Source organism: Sciurus vulgaris, assembly GCF_902686455.1.
Source record: "Sciurus vulgaris genome assembly, chromosome: 6".
Lineage (NCBI taxonomy): Eukaryota > Metazoa > Chordata > Mammalia > Rodentia > Sciuridae > Sciurus > Sciurus vulgaris.
The window spans coordinates 72,513,937-72,536,765 of NC_136466.1; the positions used below are offsets into that span (position 1 = coordinate 72,513,937).

The 22,829-nt window shown below is 41.1% G+C and overlaps 1 protein-coding gene and 1 long non-coding RNA gene across 12 annotated transcripts in view; both read right to left on the reverse strand.

Moving 5' to 3' along the window:
- The window catches only part of MATR3 (matrin 3), a 30,478-nt gene extending 25,326 nt beyond the window's left edge, over positions 1 to 5,152 (reverse strand). For 3 of the 9 annotated variants that reach the window (XM_079143944.1, XM_079143945.1, XM_079143941.1), the window contains exon 1: positions 4,960 to 5,110. Coding sequence is in view for 2 of the 9 variants with exons in the window: in XM_079143946.1 (XP_079000072.1) it covers positions 4,729 to 4,776 (48 nt within the window). In the remaining 7 variants the exon portion in view is untranslated. Of the gene's footprint in view, positions 1 to 4,728; positions 4,914 to 4,959 lie in introns of those variants that run through there. The other 6 variants (XM_079143948.1, XM_079143943.1, XM_079143949.1 and 3 more) reach the window with 6 other exon arrangements.
- A 4,356-nt stretch (positions 5,153 to 9,508) lies between these two features.
- On the reverse strand, positions 9,509 to 22,462 carry LOC306663607. 3 transcript variants are annotated; one of them, XR_013764476.1, is made up of 5 exons: positions 19,951 to 22,429; positions 17,537 to 17,619; positions 16,417 to 16,497; positions 14,802 to 15,052; positions 9,509 to 9,576 (listed from the first exon to the last, which is right to left on the reverse strand). It is a non-coding gene; the product is annotated as an uncharacterized lncRNA (long non-coding RNA). The 3 variants fall into 3 exon arrangements; XR_013764478.1 differs by lacking the exon at positions 9,509 to 9,576 and adding an exon at positions 22,442 to 22,456 and having other exon boundaries at positions 14,854 to 15,052; positions 19,951 to 20,002; XR_013764477.1 differs by lacking the exons at positions 9,509 to 9,576; positions 19,951 to 22,429 and adding an exon at positions 22,442 to 22,462 and having other exon boundaries at positions 14,854 to 15,052.
- Between the last annotated feature and the right edge of the window lie 367 nt (positions 22,463 to 22,829).

Consider the following 22,829-nt stretch of genomic DNA (forward strand, 5'->3'; position numbering starts at 1 on the left):
TGGGCATGCAGAAAAGCACTGCACCAACTGAGCTACACATATCAAGCCCCCTTTCATTTTTATTTTGAGTCAAGATCTTACTAACTTGCTTAGGGCCTTGCTAAGTTGCTGAGGCTAGCTTTGAACTTGAAAGCCTCCTGCCTCAGTCTCCCAAACCACTGGAATGATAGGTGGCACATGCCCAGCTGCTTATTTGCTTTTTGCATACGAGTTAAACTTATACTTTCACTGCAAGAGTTAACATTAAGTAAGCACATATAACAACAACAACAACAATAATGAATTCTTCAGATGATGAACTCCTAAACTTTTTTTTTTGATACCAGGAATTGAACCCTGGGGTACTTAAACATGGAGCCACATCCCTACCCCTTTTAAAAAATATTTTATTAGGAGACAGGGTCTCACTGAGTTGCTTAGGGCCTAAGTTGCTGAGGCTGGCCTTGCCCTCATGATCCTCCTGCCTCAGCCTTCTAAGTCGCTGGGACTGCAGGTGCGTGCCACTTAAATTGTTTTTAATAGAGACACGGGAAAGCACTAAAGCGGGTACCAAGGGCTGGGAGTGTGACACAGTGGTACGGTGCTTGCCTAGAAGTGTGAGCCCCTGAGTTTGATGCCCAACCACAAAAATTTCACAGAATATAGTATGAATCTCCGCCCCTTTCCTTTGCGGATATGGGGGTCAAACCCAGGGTCTCATGCATGCTACCACCCAATCTTATCTATTACTGAGCTACACTCAGTCTTTAAAATCTTTGATAGTATTGTTTCTTTCTAAGCTACTTCTTTAGTTAGGTGTCCAAACACTTACTTTTTAATTTTCCATGTATAGATTCCTCACCTGTGACTTATTGTACCAAAGAGGAGGTAGGATGGTTAATGTAGTGATAATCCCCAAAGTAGGGGAAAAAAAAAAAACAAAAAACCACCAAATTATTGGGGGGGGGGGTTTTATGAATTTCCATGTAGTGAAAGAAACAATGGTACTATAAATCAAAGATCCTATTTAAACCCTAGCATCAACTAAATGATCACTTTCTACACCTGCTGCATTTACTGCAGCACACTAAAACACTTATTACAGGTATTTTGTTTTTTTCTCTTTGCTCTTATCCAACAACAGTAACTGGGAAGAATTACGCCCCCCCCCCCATGAATACACTCTTTGTTTTTTCGTTAATCTGTTGCTGCTTGAGAATGGTACCAATAGCCTCAGTTTAGCAGAATTTTAGAGAACACCAAATATGCCATTTAAAAGAGCTTCACAGGAAAAAAAAAATGTATTTTATTACCATCTTTTAATTTTGTAATGGCTATAAAAATGTTTTAATGTTTTTGAGCTAAACTTTTGTTACTACTGTTTAAGTTTTTTTTTTTTTTAAAGTTCCAAAGAGTCTTAAGCCTTATCTATACCAAGAACATTAGGACTTGATATGCAAATGGAAACTACCAAAGACACATCACATCACAGGCACTCTGAACTCCAGTCACAGTCCTGCCACAATAATAAACTGCACTCAGCCCAAGACAGTATAGCACTTTATCATATAACTTCTAGGTTTACAATAGAAATGAACTAAGTAAGTTAAAACCTAAAGTTTCACTCAATTTTTAGAATCATGTATAAAAATTCCGGAAAAGCACTATATCAAAATTTTACTAACCCCAGGCTTGTTCTCACTAAAATTTTCTACATATAAACCATTTCATCAAAAATTTTAGAGCCCTTGATCACAATGTTCCAATGAGAAAGGCCTACTACATGGCTAAGAATTTTCAACTGCAGCATTTTATTTCCTGGATAGTGTTAATCTTAGAATAACCATGTATGTTAAAATACACACACACACACACACAAACAGCAAAACTACATACCACCCAACAAACCTAGTATTGTCTACTCCAGATGTTAAGTCAGTCACCCGTTTTTAGAACGTAAACAGTTTTGCTGTAATTCTAACTATAGATGGCATTAAGAACAAAGAAAATATATTCTTAGCTAAAAGATGTGCTAAGAACACCTAAGAAACCATTACCCAATTTTTATCTTAAAACAAGCACTAGTTTTTATAACTTCGGAATACTCTGCTCTTTAAGCTAGTTCACGTTAAAAAATACACAAGATAAATAACAAATGGATTCTGATTTGTTAAACAGTACTAGCATTTATTTTAAAAATTCCCCATTTTTTTTCTCATTACAAAATAAATGTAATTTCTTGGAGATTTCAGAAAAACACCAGGAAACACAAATCACCTGTAATACCAACATCCAATGGTAACATTTATGGGTGTATCTCTATGCCTTTTTTTTTTTTTAAACATTCTTAAAAATCAAATTAAGACAGGAGGATCACAAGTTGGAGCTCAATTTAAGGAGACCCCGTCTTAAAATAAAAAAGGGATGGTTATGTAGCTCAATAGTAGAGCGCCTGCCTAGACTGCATAAGGTCCTGGGTTACATTCCTACCTACAAATTAACATATAAACAAATATCAAAATAATCAAATTTGACACCAGTAGTTTTATTATGGTTTCCTTTCTAGTTACACTGTATTGCATTATCGTTTTTTCATTTATCTCTTCTTAAAACACTGTTTTAAGTGGCTCTACAGACTTCCATTTCCACAAGAAAACTAGCAGATTCCTCAAAGTTGAATATTTCAGATTTTAAGTTGCAACTTATTTTTAACTTTCCCTTCCCTCCTTGGGATGGACGCCAGGGCCTCCCTTCTGCTAGGCAAGCACTCTTATGGCTAAGCTACATCTCCAGCTTAAATGAGACTTTTAGGATGCTTAATAACTACTATTAACTTTGGACACCAATCTTTGACACCCTGTGTCCTTAGGATAAATTCCTAATAGTACAGCTCTTCTATTTTAAGCCTATTTATTAAGGACTCTGAATCAAGGACCAGACTTGTAGTCCGATAAACTGTATAACCTCTGGAATTTAATCTTCTCTTCTACCAAATCACAGATTTGAACTATATGATATTTCTAAAATTATGTAATAGTTACTGGGGCATTCATCAGTTGTTAAAATTGCAATCATTAACTGACTTGCAGTATTACTTGGTTTACAAATATTAGCAATAAAATTAGCATGTATCATCTTTCTTAATATAAATGCTTTGATGAATGAGTAAATTCATTCCGGATTAGCCCAACATTCTATATAAAAGCTGTACACAACTGAAATGAAAGAAATGTAAACTGAAAGCTTCCTATATGTGTAATACAGGCAAGGCAAGCGTTCTATACTGGGTTCTACATCTCAAACGTTACTTTTAACACAAGATCTCGCTAAATTGCACAGGCTTGCCTCGAACTCGCGATCCTCCTGCCTCAGCCTCCTCAAGTGGCTGGGATTATAGACGTGCGCCATCGCGCCCGGCTCTTTTTCAAATCTTATATAACCAAACAGAATCTTCATGTAGTACTTCGATGGACTTTAATTTCGAGCATACAGAAACATTCCTTTTAGGAGTAAAAATCAATGTCACAGCTTTTTTGGAACAAAAAATGTCTTCACCACTCTTCTTGATACCTAAATACTACAATTATGTCGACAGACTGCGTAGATGACCGAGCCTTAGTAAATAAGGCGCTTTTAAGGAGAAATTTTATTTTCCAATAAATATGGAAACGGCCTAAAGTGTCTTTACCCGCATAAAATATGCTTAATCAATTAATTACTTAAAAACCTTTATCAAAGCTGTAATACACAATACAAAAATTCCATGACTATTACCTGAGAGACCAACGACTTACATTATTCCAGCACACAAGACTAGAAATTTCAGAACCACCTCCATAACCGTTCTAGAAATGTCTAGCTGAAAAACTGTAACTGATCCAATAGGAATATTCCACAGAAGAGGCAGATCCACAAGACAGAGCCACAGAGCCCGATAAACACCTAAGGGATATTCATCCACGGTAAAAGTAGAACACAGAACGTGGCACAGCGCTAGCAATGAAAAGAACAACAATGCGACGACTACACCACCGTACTCCAAACCCTTTGTCTGGAAACCGGAAGGTCCCACAACACACCATCCTCTCCAGAGGAACCCGGGCTAACAGTATTCTGATAAAAAGGGATGTGAGGTGACTGACTAAGAGCAAATCGGCTGCCTCGCAGCGTACTGCAGAAGGCTTTATCCACGACGCAATACGAAAAACAAGCCTTATCGGTTCATTTTTCGGCCATTTTTACGCGATGGGGTGGGGGTGGGGAGGAATTGTTCCAGATGTCTGGCTAAAATCGCGCGCGTGTGTGGGCGGGGGACAGGGGAGTTTTAGGGAACGCTAAGAAGCGATGGGCGAGGATCGGCGCGAAGGCTGTGACACCGAGAAAATTAAACGCTTAAAACAGCTAAGCCTTTCATAGTCTGCGAAATCCTCCATTTTGGGGCACATTTTCACAGGAGAAAAAAAGGCAAACACACCATTTGGGGCTGGCGCTACCCAAGGACTTTGCTATCTTAACTATACTCCCCAAACGGTAGTCCCCCAATGGACAGTCGTTCCCTCAGGCCTTGAACGCTCCTCCCTTACCCTCAGCGCTGCGGCCCGCGTGTAACGGGCTAGTCGTCCCGCCCCCGCCCACAGACAGCCCAGGACGCGGGAAGCTCGGCCGATCAGCAGACCTCGGGACCCCTCGACTCTCCCGCTGCACCCCGAAACCCTGACTAGACGCGTGTCTCCCTCTGGGACCGCTCACCTCCGACGCCCGAGGAGACTGGTTGCGCCGCCACTGCGCTCCTAACATGGCGGCCGCCGATCAGGCGGCTCACATACGCAGCGCGGAGGGAGGCAGAGCCGGCGAGCGGGAGCGAGCAAGAAAGGCGCGCCGCCGGCTCCCCGGGGCCCTAGTCGCCGTCGCTGCCCCCTCCCGGCGGACGCGGAGAGCCCCGGGCCACCCCACCCCGACTCTTACCCGCTTCACGCCTACCTTAGGGAAAGGGAGAGGGAAAAGGAGAGGTACCTCTCTCCCAGCGAGCGGGACGCGGAGGCTCCCACAATCCCCCGCAGCAACGGCGCTGGTAAGAGGTGGCGGCAGCGGCTGCAGCCCAAGAACTAACCCACTCTCGCGAGAGAGCTCGTTCTCATCGCCTCGGGTCCCGATTCGGCGCGCGCTAAGCCCCTCCCCCCTTCCGGCGCGCGCACCCCGCTCGCGCCTTCAGCTGTGGTCGTTGTTCTTTAATCCTGAAGTCCAACTGTCTCTGTTCAGCTGAGGCGGGAAATGGAGGAAAAACTACGGTTTAAGAGTTCGAGTCCCATTACCGAAAATGCTTTTTAATCCAATCCATAAATACTGCGGTGTAAAATTTATGTAGGAGGGCTGGGGTTGTGATTCAGTGGTAAAGCCCTTGCTTATCACGTGTGAGGCACTGGGTTCAATCGTCAGCACCACATAAAAATAAAGGTATTGTGTCCATCTACAACTAAAAAAAAATACTTAAAAAATTTAAGTAGGTACCCGTTAGTTGCATTTCGCAGGAGTCCCTACCTTAACCCTCCAATTCTCTTCCGAGGAATGGAGGGGAACGGATACCAAAAACTTGGTTAGTTTTTAACTTCAAGAATTACCACGCAAGAAGGTCATTGGGTGGAGACAAGCCCCTTCGAAAGATCGTCGTTGCCATTTGTTGAACTTAATGCCAAACACCTTTGGGGCTGAGATCCTGGTTCCAAATCTCTGCCTGAGTATTGAGATCTGGTTCTTGGATAAGCTAAGGAGACCTGATCTGGTTGCTCCTCTCCCTAACTCGACTCTCAGAACTGTCACAGCAGAGAATTTTCCAGCACATCTAATAATAACTATGGAATGCTTACTGTGGGGTGGGCAACGACATTTGCACAAACGTTTTAAAAAGCAGTTTATAACCTCACAATTACCCTGAGAGGTGGCTACAGTTATCCCATTTAATAGATGAGAAAACAGACACAACAAGGATATATAATTAAGTAATCATGAAAAAGCTAGTAGAGTCCTGGAAACTAAATTAGGCATTTCCTGAAATAGTACAACCATAAAAATGAAGTTAACCTGTTGGGCCAGGGGCATTTGCTCTATCTACAAAGTATGCTGCAAGCACCTGGTTTACAAAAATTACTCTACCTCAATCTAATTAAATGATAAAAGAACTTGGAGAGTACCTCCTGCAGTATGTTAGGCCACAAGGAATCAACAGTAAACTTAGGCAAAACTGATCTTTGTCCTCATGGAGGGCAATAAAAATGAGTGTTTATAAACAGCTAGTTGAGTAATCAAAGAATGGGTAGTCTTCCTAAGAAACCAAAATTTGGACTAGCATCTGATGAGCAGGTTGCTAACCAAGTGATGGAAAGGAAGCAAATCCCTGGCAGAAAGAACAACCTGTGGGAATAGTCATACTTTCATAGACTTGGAGAAATTGCACAGACAAGCAGAGCAGTCAGATCAGGGGTGGTAGTTCTGGCCTTTAATACCAGAAAGTCTGAGGCAGAAGGATCACCAAACTTGAGGTGAGCCTCAGCAATTTAATAGGCCCTAAGCAATTAGCAAGGCCCTGTCTCAAAAAATAAAAAGTGTTTGATACAGTGGCGCACGACTGTGATCCCAGTGGCTCAGAGGCTGAGACTGGAGGATAGCAAGTTCAAAGCTGGACTCAGTAAAAAGGAGGCACTGAGCAACTCAGTGAGACCCTGTCTCTAAATAACATACAAAATAGGGCTTGGAATGTGGCTAGGTGGTTGTGTCTCTGAGTTCAATCCCTGGCATGCCCCCCAAAATTTAAAGAATAAAATATAAATAGCTGAGGATGTAGCTCAGTGGCAAAGTACCTCTGGGTTCCATCCCTGGTACAAAAAAAAAAAAAAAGAAAAAGAAAAGAAAAGCAAGAGTCAGGCAGTCAATGAAGCCCAAACCTGAGATAAACTGGTGGATGCACTTCCTAAGTAATACTATTCAAAATAAAATAAATTTAATTTTAGCTGAGTTCAGTGGTACAAGCCTGTTATCCCAGTGATCTGGAAGACTAAGGCAGGAGAATTCCAAATTCAAGGTCAGCCTCCAAATGAGACCCTGCCTCAAAATAAAAATAGAAAGGGGTTGGGGTGTAGCTTCAGTAGTTAAATCCCCAGAACTGCAAAAATAATTTTAAAAGCATGCTAAATCAGGTTTGCATTTTTGAAAAAATCATTTGTTTCCACTGTGAAGACAATGGAAGGGGCAAAAGAGAGAACAGAGGATAGTAAACAAATTGTAAAGATAATTTAGGAGGGCAAAACTCCAAGTCTTGTTAATTTTGGTATGGAGATAAGTGTTGCAAAAGACATATAATGCTGTTTATTTTTAGATGTTGATAGACCTTTAATAATTTATTTATATGTGGTCCTGAAAATTGAACCTAGTGCCTCACACGTTAGGCAAGTGTTCTTCCACTGAGCCAAAACCCCGGTCCCCAATACCGTTTATTAATATGAGGAACACTGATAATGTATCAGACACAGACAAGAAGGCAAGTTTAATTGGGATACATGAATTTTAAAATGAGTGCTATATATGGTTAGGGGAAGGTTATGGGTTAGCAACAAATTTGACGATATAAATGAACAGGAATTGAAGGATATGCTACAGAATACAGTGATGAGTGGCCTGAGAACCAAGTCTTGAAAAATTGTAACCAAGAATAGCATAGATTCAGTGAACACAAGTGTGTGTTTTGACATGAGGAGGGTGTGCTTATATGTGAGGATTTATGTAAAATGTGGGGAATGTGAGGAAAGCACAGAAATTGTGCCTTAAAAATGAAAATATTTCAAGGACAGTGAGCAACAGGGTCAAATGCCAGTAAAAGTTCAAGATGAAAACTTAAAAACAAGATTTAGTAACACAGACTTCATTCCTAACATTGAGTGTTGCTTCAAGTTAAGTGGGAAAAGTAACAAGAGTTGAATGTTTTGAAAGAGGAAAACTACCAAATGAGAAACATGGATAGTACAGCCAGTTGACTTCAATTTTTGTGACAAATTCATCTGTTGAGGGCTGGTGCAATGGAAAATTTTTAAAAAGCCAATGTGGAGCTGCAATCTCACATGTATGCTGATTTTCTAGAGTTAGAGAAGGCATTTGGTAGGGTTCACCAAGGGCTGGGGCCATCATATAGTTTTTGGAAAAAACTTTTTGGAAGGGATCCTAATTCTTCAATCATGGGATCTTGCTTCCACTTCAGACCTTTGCTTTCTAATCTCTAAGCCTAATTCCAAATGTCATGGCTAAAGCCTTCCCCATATGTTGTCCTCAATTCTTAAAATAAGGCCCCGGTTCTCTGGCAGACAGAAACATGATTGACTATCAAATCCCTGTTCATACATGCACTTACCCATACATGTGCATAACCCTCTAATGCCATCTGGTGATTGTACAGAGAAGAAAAGTCAGGCTTTTTAAATTATTTATTGAGGAACTGCATAATGATATGACAAATTCAAAGGAAATATTACTAATGCTTAGAGCTCATCAGCAAAAAAACAGAAAAACAATAACAGGAATTCATTGACCAAATGCTTATTTCATGAAGAACACTCTACAGGGTTGGGAATACAATGATGAAAAAGTCAAAATTGCAAGTCCTTGAGGACCTTGATCTGATAAAGTATACCGAAGGAGCCTGGAGTTACTAATAGATCAAGTTCTATTCACATTTGGGTTATTGGGACTGAAAGTAGCATGTACCAAGAATGGTAAAGAATGAGGCCTTCAAAGCAATTGATTGCTGCTGAGAATGAACTGTATAAGTGACAACTTTGGTACAGCTAAATGATGAAACTTTCAATGCCAAGGTAACATCTGTATGTCAGCTGAGAAGAAAATATACAAAAATATGTAGTTTTTGGTGCTGGACTCAGTCTAGGACCTGATGCATGCTAATAAGCATGTACTCTACCTATGAGCTGCAACCTCAGTCTGAAATACCCTCCCTCCCCCTGCTTGGGGATCAAATCCAGGGTCTCGTGCATTCTAAGCAAGGACTGTACCATTAAGCTACACCCTCAGTCCAAAAATATTCTTTTTCTTAAATTTTGAGAGAATTAAACTAGATAAAGTAAAAAAGTCTTAGTAAAAAGATTATATAATGGCATACCATTACACCCTTGAGGTCAATCATTTTACATTTAGCAGTCAGTACTTGAGACTACTATTATGTGCAATGCATTTGCCTGTAGACGATAGTAAACAAAGTAAAATGTGTGCTTAACATGTGCAAGACCCTAGGTTTGACCCCACCCAGCACCAGGAGGGAAAAAAAAAAAAAAAAGACTGCTGCTATGGCCACACAACTAGAGACAAAGTCAGAGTTTACATTATACTGTCTTTGGCACAGTTCTGGCCTTAGAATCTATTGGGACTGATTCAATGCCCTAGGATTGGTCCTTTTTTTTTTTTTTTTTGGTACTGGGGATTGAACCCAGGGGTACTTAACCACTGAGTGACACCCCCAGGATCTTTAATGATTTTAAGTGTTTAATCTATTTGGAATTTTCTGGAATTCATCTTCTTCTCCAAATTTGGGAACTTTATATTCTAGAAAAAAAATTTGTAACTTTCATTTTGCTCCTTCTGAAACACCCACAATACATTCATTTGCTTGATATCTGGTAACTCTTATGCTTTTAGTTCCCCTAACTAGGGAATTTCTTTTTAAGTTTTCTTATTTTTTTCTTTTAGTTGCCAATGGATCTTTTATTTTACTTATATGTGGTGTTAAGTATTGAACGTAGGGCCTCGAACATGCCAGGCAAGCGCTCAACCACTGAGCCACAACTCCAGTCCCATGGGGAATTTCAGATGACTGAGATAGGGTCTTATTATTGCCCAGGCTGGCCTCAAGGGATCCTCCTGCCTAAGCCTCCCAAGAGACTGGAAGACATATACCACCATTCCAGGCTTCATGATCTTTCAGATTGATGATCTTTTTTTCTTGAGTCTGCTGAAGCTCTTTATGGAAAATTTCCAGTTCAGCTTGTTTCTATGGTCCTGGGGATTGAATATAGAGCCTTCTGCCTGCTAAGCAAACATGCTTAACCAGTTTCATTCTGTCCTTTTTGAGACAGGTCCTTGCTAGGCTGGCCACACACAATCCTACCTCAGTCTGCCAAGTGCCAGGGAGGACAGGTGTGGACCAATAAACCCAGCTAGTTACTGTGTTCATCTTGAGCTTATTTTGAATTGTCAGGCAGCTTGTAAATCTCCATGTCTCTGGAGTTGGCTATTGGGGTGGGTGTTTTGCATTTAAGTAGGTGCTTATTTCAGTTTTTCCAGACTGGTTTCAGAAGAGAAAGCCCTTTACATCTCAGCTTATCTGCAGAAATCATGCTATGCAACCTTTAGGATCTGCTTTCATCCACTTGGAATCCAGATGCCATACCATGGAGACTCTAAAATCATATGTAAAGAACCAAAGAGCTGGGGCTGGGGAGATAGCTCAGCTGGTAGAGTGCTTGCCTTGCAAGCACAAGGCCCTGAGTTCGATCCCCAGTACCACAAAAAAAAATAAATAAATAAATAAATAAATAAATAAAGTTATTACAGTCATAAAAAAAAAAAAAAAGAACCAAAAAGCTAGCTGGGCACAGTGGCACACACCTATAAAACTAGCAACTCTGGAGGTTGAGGCAAAAAGACTACAAGGTCAAGGCCAAGCCTCAGTGATTTACAAGACCCTGTATGAAAAACAAAAAAAAACCTAAAAAGAACCAAAAAAAAGTACAAAGCTACATTCCATGGGTCCCTTTGGTCTTTCACACCAACTGTCAAAGTGGAGCCCCCACTGCCATAGCCCAATTAACCAAGAAAATTGATACTTTGAAAATTAAATTTAAAGGTAAAGTGCTGGGGTCAGAGCTCAATAGTAGAGTACTTGGCTAGGATTAGGATTTATCCCTAGTACAAAAGAACAACAAAAAAAAAGCTGGGCATGGGTTCTGGGGATGTAGCTCAGTTGGTAGAGTGCTTATGAGGCTCTGGGTTCAAACCCAGGCACCGCAAAAAAAAAAAAAAAAAAAAACCTGTGCATGGTGGCACACATCTATAATCCCAGCAGTGCTTGACAGGCTGAGACAGGATTGGAAGTTCAAAGCCAGCCTTGGCAAAAGCAAGGTATTAAGCAACTCAGTATGACCCTATCTCTAAATAAAATACAAAATAGGGCTAGTATGTGGCTCAGTGGTAGAGTGCCTCTGAATTCAATCCTTGGTACCCCCTACAAAAAAAAAAAAAAAAAAAGGGGAAAAAATCTAATCAGCACCCTTCAAATGGAGAGTTTGTGCAATTTCCTTCTTAAAGTGACTAAAACAAAAAATACTCTGTATGTGCCTTAAATACAGTAACAAATAAACATGAATATATTCGTATCGTTAAAACGATTGTGTGTGTGTGCGCTGTGGATTGAATCCAGGGCCTGTTCATGCCAAGGATGTGCTCTACTGGGCTATAACCCTGGCATCAGAATTTTACATAATTTTCACATATTTTAATCACATTCAAATTGGTGCTAAAATTTGGATTTATGATATCTCCCAAAGTCTCATGAATTTAAAGGCTTGGTCACCATATTGACATTACCAATAGGTGTTTTCAGGTTAATGTAGGCATGTCCTGAAGGGGACACTTGGACCAGGGTCCCTTCCTCTTTTTCACTTTGTGGTCATAAGGTGTTTTTTTTTCCCCCATGACAGGGAAAAAGCAATAGAGTGAACCAATCATGGACTAAATTGCCTAAGCCAGATGTGCATTTACAAACTTGATTTAAATCTAGTAACCAAGTTATCTAGACAATTGTGTGCTTCTTTCCCCATTCTTTTATTGGGGTTATGCACTATGTTTTAGCTATTCGTTTGTCTACATGTTGGGCTGTTATATTTGACTTATAATAACTGTATTAAAGAAAAATTAACCCTGTGGGGCATAGTGGCTTGCACCTGTAATCCCAGTGGCTTGAGACTAAGACAGAGGATCTCAAGTTTGAGGCTAGCCTCAGCAACTTAGTGGGGGGCCTGGTCTCGAGAAGACCAGGGATATAGCAGAGTGACTGCAAAGCACTCCTGGGTTCAATCCCCAGTACAAAAACAAGTAAGCAACCTTTGGCAAACATTTTCACCAGTTTGTGTATGTTTGGGTATTTTTTTCATACAGAATTTGCAATAATCTAGTCGTTTACCATTCATTTTGTTTTTAACTTCAGAAGGCAAACTCATAAGAGTCTATAAAAAATGCACATATTTCCTTCTTGTTCTTTACAAATTTTTTATACATAAATTCATGCAACAGTTTCAGTGGGAATTTTTTTCCCACATAGCTATCAAGTTGTCCCAATATTGTCATAAATATTTTGTACATTTATCTGGAAGGCCATCTTTAAAAAAAAAAAAAAAAAAAAAATTCCCAGTGTCTTAAGGTCTATTTCTAGACTTCCTTACCTGCTCCATTCATAAGTACATCTATTTAGGTGCCAGTACTATCCTGTTTTATTCTGCTTGTAATGTTTTAACAATTGTTGTGACTAATTTTACAGATTATTTTTCCATATGAATGTTAGAATAAAATAGCTTTAATTTTTATAAGAATTGTTATAAACTTGCCATTTCATTAGAACTGAAAACTTGGAGATTGCTTAGATATGATCATCTGTATCTTTTGTGTCTATATTTTAATATCTCCTTCACATCTTATGTGTTCTTAAATTATTCTAAGCTGTAATTTAGTTAAAATTTACCTTCAAAGTGATTATTTACTACCCTGATTAAAATATTTTCAGATGATACCCATGGTACTGCCAAGAGAAGCCTAAGGCATGACAACCTAAATGTAATGTGGTATCCTTTTTTCAAAAATTTTTAGTCATAGACAGACACAATACCTTTATTTATTTTTTATGCAGTGCTAAGGATCTAACTCAGTGCCTCACACATGCTAGGCAAGCACTCTACCACTGGGCCACAACCCCAGCCCTATAATATGACATCCTTAATGGAATCCTGAAATAAAGGGCTTTAGGTACAAAAAAAACTTAGCAGAAGCTATGGGTATAGCTCAGTGGAAGAACATGTGCTAGACCTGCTCAAGGTTCTGGGTTTGATGTCTGGCACCACAAAACAAAAAAAACTAAGAAAACCTAAACAAAATAAACTTACATACTAATGAATCAATATTAGCCTATTCATTGTGACAATCGTAGTACACTAATGTAAGACGTCAGTTAGGGGAAAATGGATATAAGCTTCACTGAAAATTTTTGTATAATTTTCCCAAGTTGCCTATATACCTCAAAGTATCCTAAAATGAAATAATATATTCCATTCCATGTCCCTATCACCCCTTTCCTCAGGGGTGGTGAAGTCATCCTTATCATGTGTAATGAGACAAGGAAATAATAGGAATTGCTATAGTTGTGTGTTATGTAGTAATAATGAGCGGTATTTGGTATTTGCCTGGACTTCTAAAACTAAAATAAAGGTGCCTGGTGACAAACTTGCAGTGTGGCAGGATGACACTCCTGAACAATGCTGATATGAACCTTTATGATTTGAGTGGTGGCTCCTAGTATAGTCGTGTTCTGGTCTTTATCAATGAAGACCAGAGCATGACTGGGCTGAAAATTACTTAAACCCCTGGACTTTTGGAGCAAACTGTCAGCAGCACCGTGACTCGAGAATTCCACATTGCTCTCTCTTGACTGCCCCAGTTGCTGTCCACTCCATCACTGATTGCTGGTGGACCGTTGTCACTGTGGCCAGACGACTGCCACCCAGCATCCAGCTTATCGGACACCCCAGGACATCCAAAGATATCGGAAGAGATGGGAGAGGCTACGGCTGAGAAGAATCCCCTCGGTCTTGCTGACTGACTTCTTGGCTAAGAGAAGTTGCATTCAGTAAGTCCATGGCGACTGGACTCTAGGTGAACAAGGGAGTGAATCTTCAATGTATTTGTGACTTGCTATTACTAGGAATGTTGAGTGTGCATTGCATGAATAAAATCTACTTGTTGGAACCAAATTTGATTCCTCTCTTACTCAGGACATCATGCAGCACAGAACATTCTCAAACCTCAATGGGGCTTTCTGGAGAACAAGGAAAGCCAAATAAACAGGGTTCCTTTAAACCAGGCCTTAGGCTACTGCATTGACAAATATATAACCCAGGCAGTTGTCATATATATTCCTAAAAAATAGGAGAAAGATGTTGCTAAGCAGAAATTTTAAGTATTACAATTAATTTGTTAATTCAGTGAAATTGTTTTCCAAGTGTATATTGACAGGTCCATTAACTAGAGCTGCTCATAAAGCCCTAATTAAGCAATGAGATTCACAGGAGTCATTGTCACTCTTTTCAAGTTCTTAATTAGTTGCTCTTAGCTGGCTATTTTCCTTTGTGTGAATTCCTAGGTACTCAGCCAAATTTTTGCATCACTTTGGGGCTTAGGGAATTTACCTCCCCTGGGCTTTTCCCCATTGGAAATTTGAGACAGGATCCTGTTCAAAAAAAAAAAAAAAAAAAAAAAAAAAAATCCAAGGGGCTGGGATTGTGGTTTGGTGGTAGAGTGCTTGCCTAACATGTGTGGTACTGGGTTCAATTCTCAGCACTACACAAAAATAAATGAATAAAATAAAGGTCCATCAACATCTAAAAAAAAAAAAAAAAAACAAAAAACAAAAACCACTTTCATTAGTTTCTTTGAGTCTAGCAAGAAGCAACATAAAATAATGATAGGTGTCTGGGATAACTTACTAATTATAGTCCCCTACTTACCTTTAAAGTTTTCCCTCTTAATATGCTAGAGGTCTTGGACCTAAAACTTGGCCTGAGCAACGAAGAGGGTACTTGTGTTTATTGCTACCTATGACAGCAGCGTGGATATTCAGAGCAATAACCCTCCCAGTCTAATTCCAGTGTCCACTGAACCATGGGAATAGAATAAAAAAGAGAAGCAAAAGGGATTAAAAAAATACTTTGATGTTTTAACTTCATCTTCTTAAGACATCAGGATATAAATTTCTTTGCTAAAAAAAAAAAGTTAACAGTTATCATTTAGGAAATCTGTGCATGTTTATGTCACTAAAACCTCTTGGGGTATTGTATATAGGCCCACAAACACCAAATTATCCCTTTTTAAGTAGTGGCATAGGAACCTCTTCTCTGTATATGGGTAGCTCTATCTGTGGTCAGGAAGACACCCTGACCCAAAGCCCACAGGCCAATTCTAGCCACTGCCTGTAGAGTTTTGTTTTGTCTGTGGTACTAGGAATTAAACCCAGGGTACTTTATCACTTGAGCTATACCCTCAGCCCTTTTTTATTTTTTTATTTTGAAAGAGTCTCACACAAGTTGCCCAGGCTGATCTTGAACTTATAATCCTTCTACCTCACTATCCTGAGTAGATGAAACTATAGGCATGTGCCACCATGCATGTGTAGGCTGCAACCTTTTTTTGTTTTGGAGGCAGGGTACCAAGGAGTGAACCCAGGGGCACTCAGACACTGAGCCACATCCCTAGCCCATTTTATTTTTTGAGACGGGTCTTGCTAAGTTGCTTAAGACCTTATAAAGTTGCTGAGTCTGGCTTTGAACTTGTGATTCTGCCTCAGTCTCCCAAGTCACTGGGATTATAGGCATGTGCCACACCTGTGGCAACCTGTTTTTGAATGGCCCCCAGAAATAAGAATGGGAAAAATCTGACACTCAAAATGTTAAGAGCCAGACATGGGGGCGCACCCCTGTAATCCCAGCAGCTCAGGAGGCTAAGGCAGGAGAATCACAAGTTCAAAGCCAACTTCAGTAAAAGTGAGGCACTAAGCAACTTAGTGAAACCCTGTCTCTAAATAAAATACAAAAATAGGGCTAGGGATGTGATTTGGTGGTCGAGTGACCCTGAGTTCAAATCCTGGTACAAAAAACAGAAACAAAAAAACTTTATGAAATTCCAAGTCCAGTGCTCATAAATAAAAACATAGCCATGTTCATTTGACATCCTAAGGTTGCTTTCACACTCCAATTGCAAAGTTACAAAGACCACATGAGTGCACAAGCCTAAAATATTTACAATTTGACCCATTTCAGGATGTTTACAGATCTCTACTCTAAAAGGGTATACAACTCTTTGCACTGGTGAAATGTCCCAGCTGTCCAATATGGTAGTCACTAGTCAAACAGATACTGAGATTGAAAAACTGGTTTTATTTCATTTTTATCAACTTACCTAGCCATATGTATTGTACAGCCATTGTACAGCACAGCTCTCGAAAATGACAACTAGATTTTAAGCATTTGTCTCTAAAATTCTGATATTTTTCATAACTTTTTAAATCATAATTTTAGGTTTTTCCACCCATTCAAGCTGAACTATATAACAAAAAGAACTACATACGTTACTTGTCTTGGTGTGCCACAAAGCTCTCAGACATCTAAGGTCCTGATGGAGACAGATTTTTCATTCAGGTGAAGGTATCTAGGATTCAGAGGTAAATGATGACATGCTGTTCTTAAGATTATCCCTGTGGTGCTGGAGATCCAACCCAGGTCCTTGCACATGCGAGTCAAGTGCTCTACCACTGAGCTATACTCCCAGCCCCAGGGTACTTTTCCTTGACTGAAAAAAGGTGTTTGCACCCAGACTAGGACCAACTCCACAGAAGGAGTCACTCCACTCTCAGAGGTGCAAAACACTGCCTGAAGGTACTTAGCGACAACACCAAAACAGTGCTTGCAGCCAAACCTCACTAAAGACAGTGCTTACTCTTCCAACAGTGTAACACAATCACAGGCATCACACTAGCCTGGATAGCTGACAACCGCTGGATTGTTCCGGAAACAAATTTCTCATTCTTATTTCATATAAACAGGCAGCCTCCCACCCTAATAGAAGACAGTGATACAGGTATCAGTAGCAGCTGGAGGCTGATTGCAGAGCAGGAATGGAAGCACTTTCCATGTTTTTGTATTTTGTCCCACATTCAAGGAGTTCCTGCCATGTGTCAGGGACTGAAATTGGGATCTTGCAGTAAACAAAGATACATTGTCCTTTCTCTCACAAATTTACAGTCTCCCTGTATATACCTCACATGGAATGACATAGCTAATCTCCAAGGACCTACATACATGTATTTGCCCAAATCACCAAAATCCTACTTTTATTTCCTGGAGACTGAATTTACTGGGGGCAAACGTAGGCAAATTTGCAACCCAATTGTTTCTTTCTTTCTTTCTGTACTGGGGATTGAACCCAGGGGCAATTTACCACTGAGTTATATCCCTAGCCCTTTCTATTTTAAATTTTGAGACATGGTCTTAATAAGTTGTTTAGGGCCTTGCTACATTGCTGAGGCTGGCCTCAAACTTGCAATCCTCTTGCCTCAGCTTTGGGAGCCTCTGAGATTATAGACATGTGCCACCATGCCTGGCTCCAGTTGTTTATTGATGGGTACCAACTAGCCAACAGGTCTGGCACAGAGAAGGTAGACAATGCTAGAATGAACAGGAACATTTACCTAAAAACTCCACAAGTACAGTGTTCACTTGTCACTATTTCCTCTCTTCCAGAAGGTGAAGAATGACCTAATTTCAAGTCACCCTAAAAAGAAAGGCAAGTAAGATTTAGTGATCTATTATACAGAATAGTGACTAAATAACAATGCCTTATTTCAAAATTGCTAATTTGAGAAACTTGCTCACCTGCCAAATCCCAAAGAATGGACTGAGATACAAGGTGCAAAAGAGAAACTTTAATGGCAGTCTTGCAAGATCCAGTTTCTGGTGAGCAGGCACACCTTGAACAGTTACATTGAGCAATATTATTCCCTATAACACAGGTCCCTCATAGGCTAAGTACTGTGGGGTTACAAATTTCCTAAATGTTCCTAAGTTTCCTTATAAGGTTTCTCCCTTTTTGGTTGGTCCCCAAACCAAGCAAATTTGGGTGTTTGAAAAAGAGTATGAATGGACCAACTTTGAACCCCAATCAAGTCTAGGTATATGCTCAAGCCTGTAAGGGTCGGGGTTTATTCCTAATGTCTGTGGGTTCCAAGATAAGGATATGCTGACTGCTTGCTGGTGGTTTTGTGCTTTGGGGTAGTCACAACAGCAAACTGTTGTGCAAATTGGCTACCAATAATCCTCCATTCCAAGCTGAGCCACTTGCATCCTCTTGCTTTGAAAAAAGACCATCAAGACAAAAATAAATAAAATGAAAAAAATAATTAAAAAAAGAAAATGTTAACAGGGTACATTGCCACACACTGTAATCCCAGCAGCTCAGAGAAGGATGAAGCAAGATAGTTCAAGTCCAACCTCAGTAACTAAGCAAGGCTCAAAAGAAACATACTGAAATTCTGTCTCAAAATTAAGAAAGGGCTGGGGATGTGGCTCAGTAGTTAAGAACCCCTGGGTTCAATCCCCAATACAAAAACAACAACAACAACAACAACAAAAGCCAACATTATTGCCTGCCTTTATGATTTACCATAGTTTCTAATCTTCAGAAATTATTTTTATCTTCCATTATTTGCCTTTTCTCCTGCCTATTAAGACTATAAAGCTAACCATTCCCCAAGCCTCTAGTCTTAAGATCCCATAGGTAAAAGGCTATTCATGATAAACATCTGAGGCATTCACACAAAGCCTCAACATTTAGTTGGAGAATCCTTTTAAGGGAAAGCCAACTGATGGAACAAAACATGCTTTGATAACTTAGCTTCCCTCTCCCGAACATCTTCACCAGTTCCTCATGTAGAAATTAGGATGTTACTTTTCACAGAAGCAGTAACTAAATCAGTTCAATTGAACAATCCCATAATCACCCTATGTGATGTTTGACTAAAACTAAGAGACATCTCTTCTCAGAAAATCAGTATTCTAAAACAAAACACTTTAAGGGGATTCAAAACTTAACTACTGTAAAGGGGCAACAACTCTGTTAACTCCAAAAATCACCACTAACATACACACTGTCAATCCAAAGCAAAAATTAGTTCTAGTTCTTAAGAGCCCCTACATTTTTTTCTTTTTGAGATGGTATCTTGCTAGGTTGCCCAGGCTGGCCTGAACTCACCATCCTCCTGCCTGAAGCCTCCTAAGTAGCTGGAGGCTACTGGGATTACTGATGTGTCACCATGCCTGGCAATATTTTCATATTTTATTAAGAGTTGGAGAACAATACTCAAAATTTTGTTATCATTGTTGAAATGGGGTCTCACTGTATTGCCTAGTCTCATCTCAAACTCTTGATCTCAAGTGATCTTCCCACCTCAGGTTCCTGAGTGCTGGGACAACAGGCACATGCTCCCATGCTAGAATGTCCATAATTTTAAGCAAATTCTTATCAATCTTCCTAATAAGACATCCTGTGTATAACTACAGTTATGATGCAGGGGTATGTGCTTTGATTTCAGTGAAATTAGCAAAATTTCCATGGAATTCCAACCTGTTTCACTTGCCTAGGTACAAGGTAACCACCTACAGCTGGGGCCAAATAACTACTACCTTGTACTCACCTGGGATCATAGGTACTTTTGAATACTTCATAGGCACTAAAAAATTAAAATGTGACTTTCTCCCTCTATTTACACATCCCTTCCTGGACTGATTACTTGTGTTTTATTTCTAAGGTATGAGTCAAATAACTTCATACTAGCCAAACCTGTTAGACCAGTACCACTCAGGAAGGTCTGGATTTCAGGTTTCTCCCTGCAAAAATCATGCTCTTGCAGATTTAACCCTGATGTATAAACAACTATGCTGACATCCTGGTACAGTTAACAGTACAGGGTCAGCATGAACCAAGACCAGAATGCCAACCAGCTATTGGCTGCTGTTCTCCCAGCAGTGTAACACTTGCCCAGGTACAAGGCAACCTAGGCAGCTGCCTACAGCTGGAGCCAAAGGAGGACAAAGGTATTGTACTCACCTGGGGTCACATTTGCCTTAAGTCCACACCTGGCCACTCTGCAATCAAAGCACTCCAGGTTGGTTAGAGTCAGCCAACAGTTAGTGAAGGCCAAAGCAATAGAAACAATGTGGACAATAAAATAGCTTATCCCTGGTTAGCTTTATTTTCACATTCTTTTTCACATTTTTTTTTTTTTGTGCAACTGGAGTGCTCTACCACTAGTTATATCCCCAGCCCTTTTTAATTTTACACAGGAACTCACTAAGTTGCTGAAGCTGGCCTCAAACTCCCTCAGCCTCCAGAGTTGCTGGGATTACAGGTGTGTGCCACCATGCCTGGCTCAAATCTTATTTAGTACTTATGTACCACAGCAGTTCAATAGCAGCCAAACAATAGCCCAGTCAACAATTATAAGAAAGCATAGCTCTTCCACCTAATAGCCAAACCACACTGGGCACGTAAGTAACCTTGTACCTCAGTCTCCTCATCTGGAGAATGGGGGTATTATTAACTCTGCAGAGGGTGGTTGAGAAGTTTAAATGGAATACAAGTTAAACCCATAGGATATGTGGAGTTTACCCTTTCAGGAAAAGATCTAGGATTGTTACAGAGTTGGTGCCTTCTGAGAAACTGAGGCAGTGACCCCCAAACAAACCCCAATTCTTGCAATCAAGTCAGAAAAATTTCAGACACGTCAGAGTAACAGGAGTGAGTTCATTGAAAGGATAGGAAAAGGGAAGGGAGACACCCTTAAGGGAGAGTGGGTCTCTCAGGAGAAGGATAACATGCCTCTCCTACATTCCAGTTTTATTGGGGATCTCAAAGAAGTTTCCAGAGTCTTGCCCAGGTCCACCTCTTGACTTCTGACTAACAGCAAGATGACATTAGACTTTCAAGCCCTTACTGCCATGAAAACTCCATGTCACCTTGGCCCATGCTGACCAGTTCTAATTGGATTCTTAACCACCATAAATTCTTACAGATTTTATGGTTAGGAGGAATTACCCTAATCTCCCTGAGTCTTTGGATCTGGTCTATGAAAAGGGTTACAAAAGCCCCTCCCTGGGCTGGGGAGATAGCTCAGTTGGTAGAGTGCTTGTCTCTCAAGCATGAGGCCCTGGGTTCAATCCCCAGCACAGCAAAAAACAAACAAAAGCCCCTCCCTTCAGGGTAACTTGGGTTCCACTTATTTACACTATTTCAGGTCTGCATTTCTCAGGCAGATGCAACAGGTAGTTGCTGAGGAATGTGACATACCCCGCCCACTTAGGCCAGATAAATTCCTTCTTGAAAAAGAAAGCATGTGAGGGTCAACACAGTGGACTCATTTTATAGAATTATTCCCTTAATTGGTCCCTCATGTTCCCACCATTCATGTCTGTCTGTTCCCTAACATTATAAATAAGGATGAGTAGAAGGGGAGGTCACCCAGGAAGGAAAATGGGCAGTGAAAACTAGAAAGTCTGTCTGGGTACAACGGTGCAGGTCTGTAATCCCAGTGACTGGTGGGGACGCTGAGGCAGGAGGATTCCAAGTTCAAGGCAGACACAGCAACTTAGTGAGATCCTGAATCAAAAAAAAAAAAAAAAAAAAAAAAAAAAACACCTAGATAGAGGGGACTCTGAAGACAGGGCCTCTTAAAGGACAACAAAGAAGAATTTAGAAAAATAAATGAGTGCAATAATGGATGTGAGGGGAACTGGCGGGGAACTGGCAACAACCTCAACTACTGATAGCAAGCAATGAGCAACATGTTTGCAAAGACGTTAACAAATATTTCTACATACTCGCCATTATAATTTATATAAAGTGAGTTTATCTAAACCCATACCTTTTTCCAGTCATTCTCAATTCCACACCTAACCTCCTCCAAATAATTTAGTGAAACAGGGATGCACAGAGAACTCATTGTTCAGGTCTGAAAAGGAACCTAAGGGGGCACAGTGGCACACGACTGTCATCCTAGCGTCTGGGAAGTGGGGGCTGGGACAGGAGGACTGCAAATTCGAGATCAGCCTCAGCAACTTGGCAAGGCCCTAAGCAACTCTGGGAGACCCTATATCGAATTTTTCAAAAAACTTAAAAGGTCTGGGGATGTAGCTCAGTGGTAAAGCGCCTCTGGCTTCAATCCCCAGTACCCAATCAGACACAAACCACGAATCTAAAATCAGCCTGCCCCTTTCAGGGCCTTGGGTTGCAGAGGCTGTCCGAGTTCCACCCGGACACGTGCTCCTCACGATCCTTCCCAAGGCTCTGCCCGTGGCGCCTGGAGACCGAGGCTTTCGGGGTCAGGCTCCTGGCGACTCCCCAGCGGGAAGAGGGATGGCAGAATATAGGGGACGATTCTAAGGCTACGATTTACCAGCATCTTTTCAAAAAAGCTCTCCAAGCCTGGGGTCACCTGAATGAACCCAATTTCGTCCCGTACCCCGGCAGAAGCCTCCCCACACTCCATCTCACCCCGGGCGGGTAAATCCCGAAGGCCTCCCCGCTCCTGGCCCTCACTCACCCGCACGTGTCGGGAGCTCGGCAGCGGGTACTAGCCCCGGCAGAGGCCGCGGGGAAAGGGCAGCCCAGAGCTGAAAGGAGCCCCGCCCCGGAGCGGCTGCAGGGCGGAGCTTCGGGGCGGGGCCTGGAGTTCGGCCCAGGAAAGGCCGGTTTAAAAAAAATTCGAGGGCGGTGGTGGAGGTGAGATCCGGCGGAATAAAGGACTGAGGTCCGAATCGCGGCTACGCTTGTTGGACTTCCAGCCCATTTCCTCCTTATGGGTACAAGGGGAGCTGGGTTTGGAACTGCCGAGGAGGGAACCTCCTATGTCCTAGTGGGGCCAGGCAGACTGCCTGTCCGCATCAGGAGCGCCAGGGATGCTGGTTTCTCCCCCATGCCTGGCACCTTTT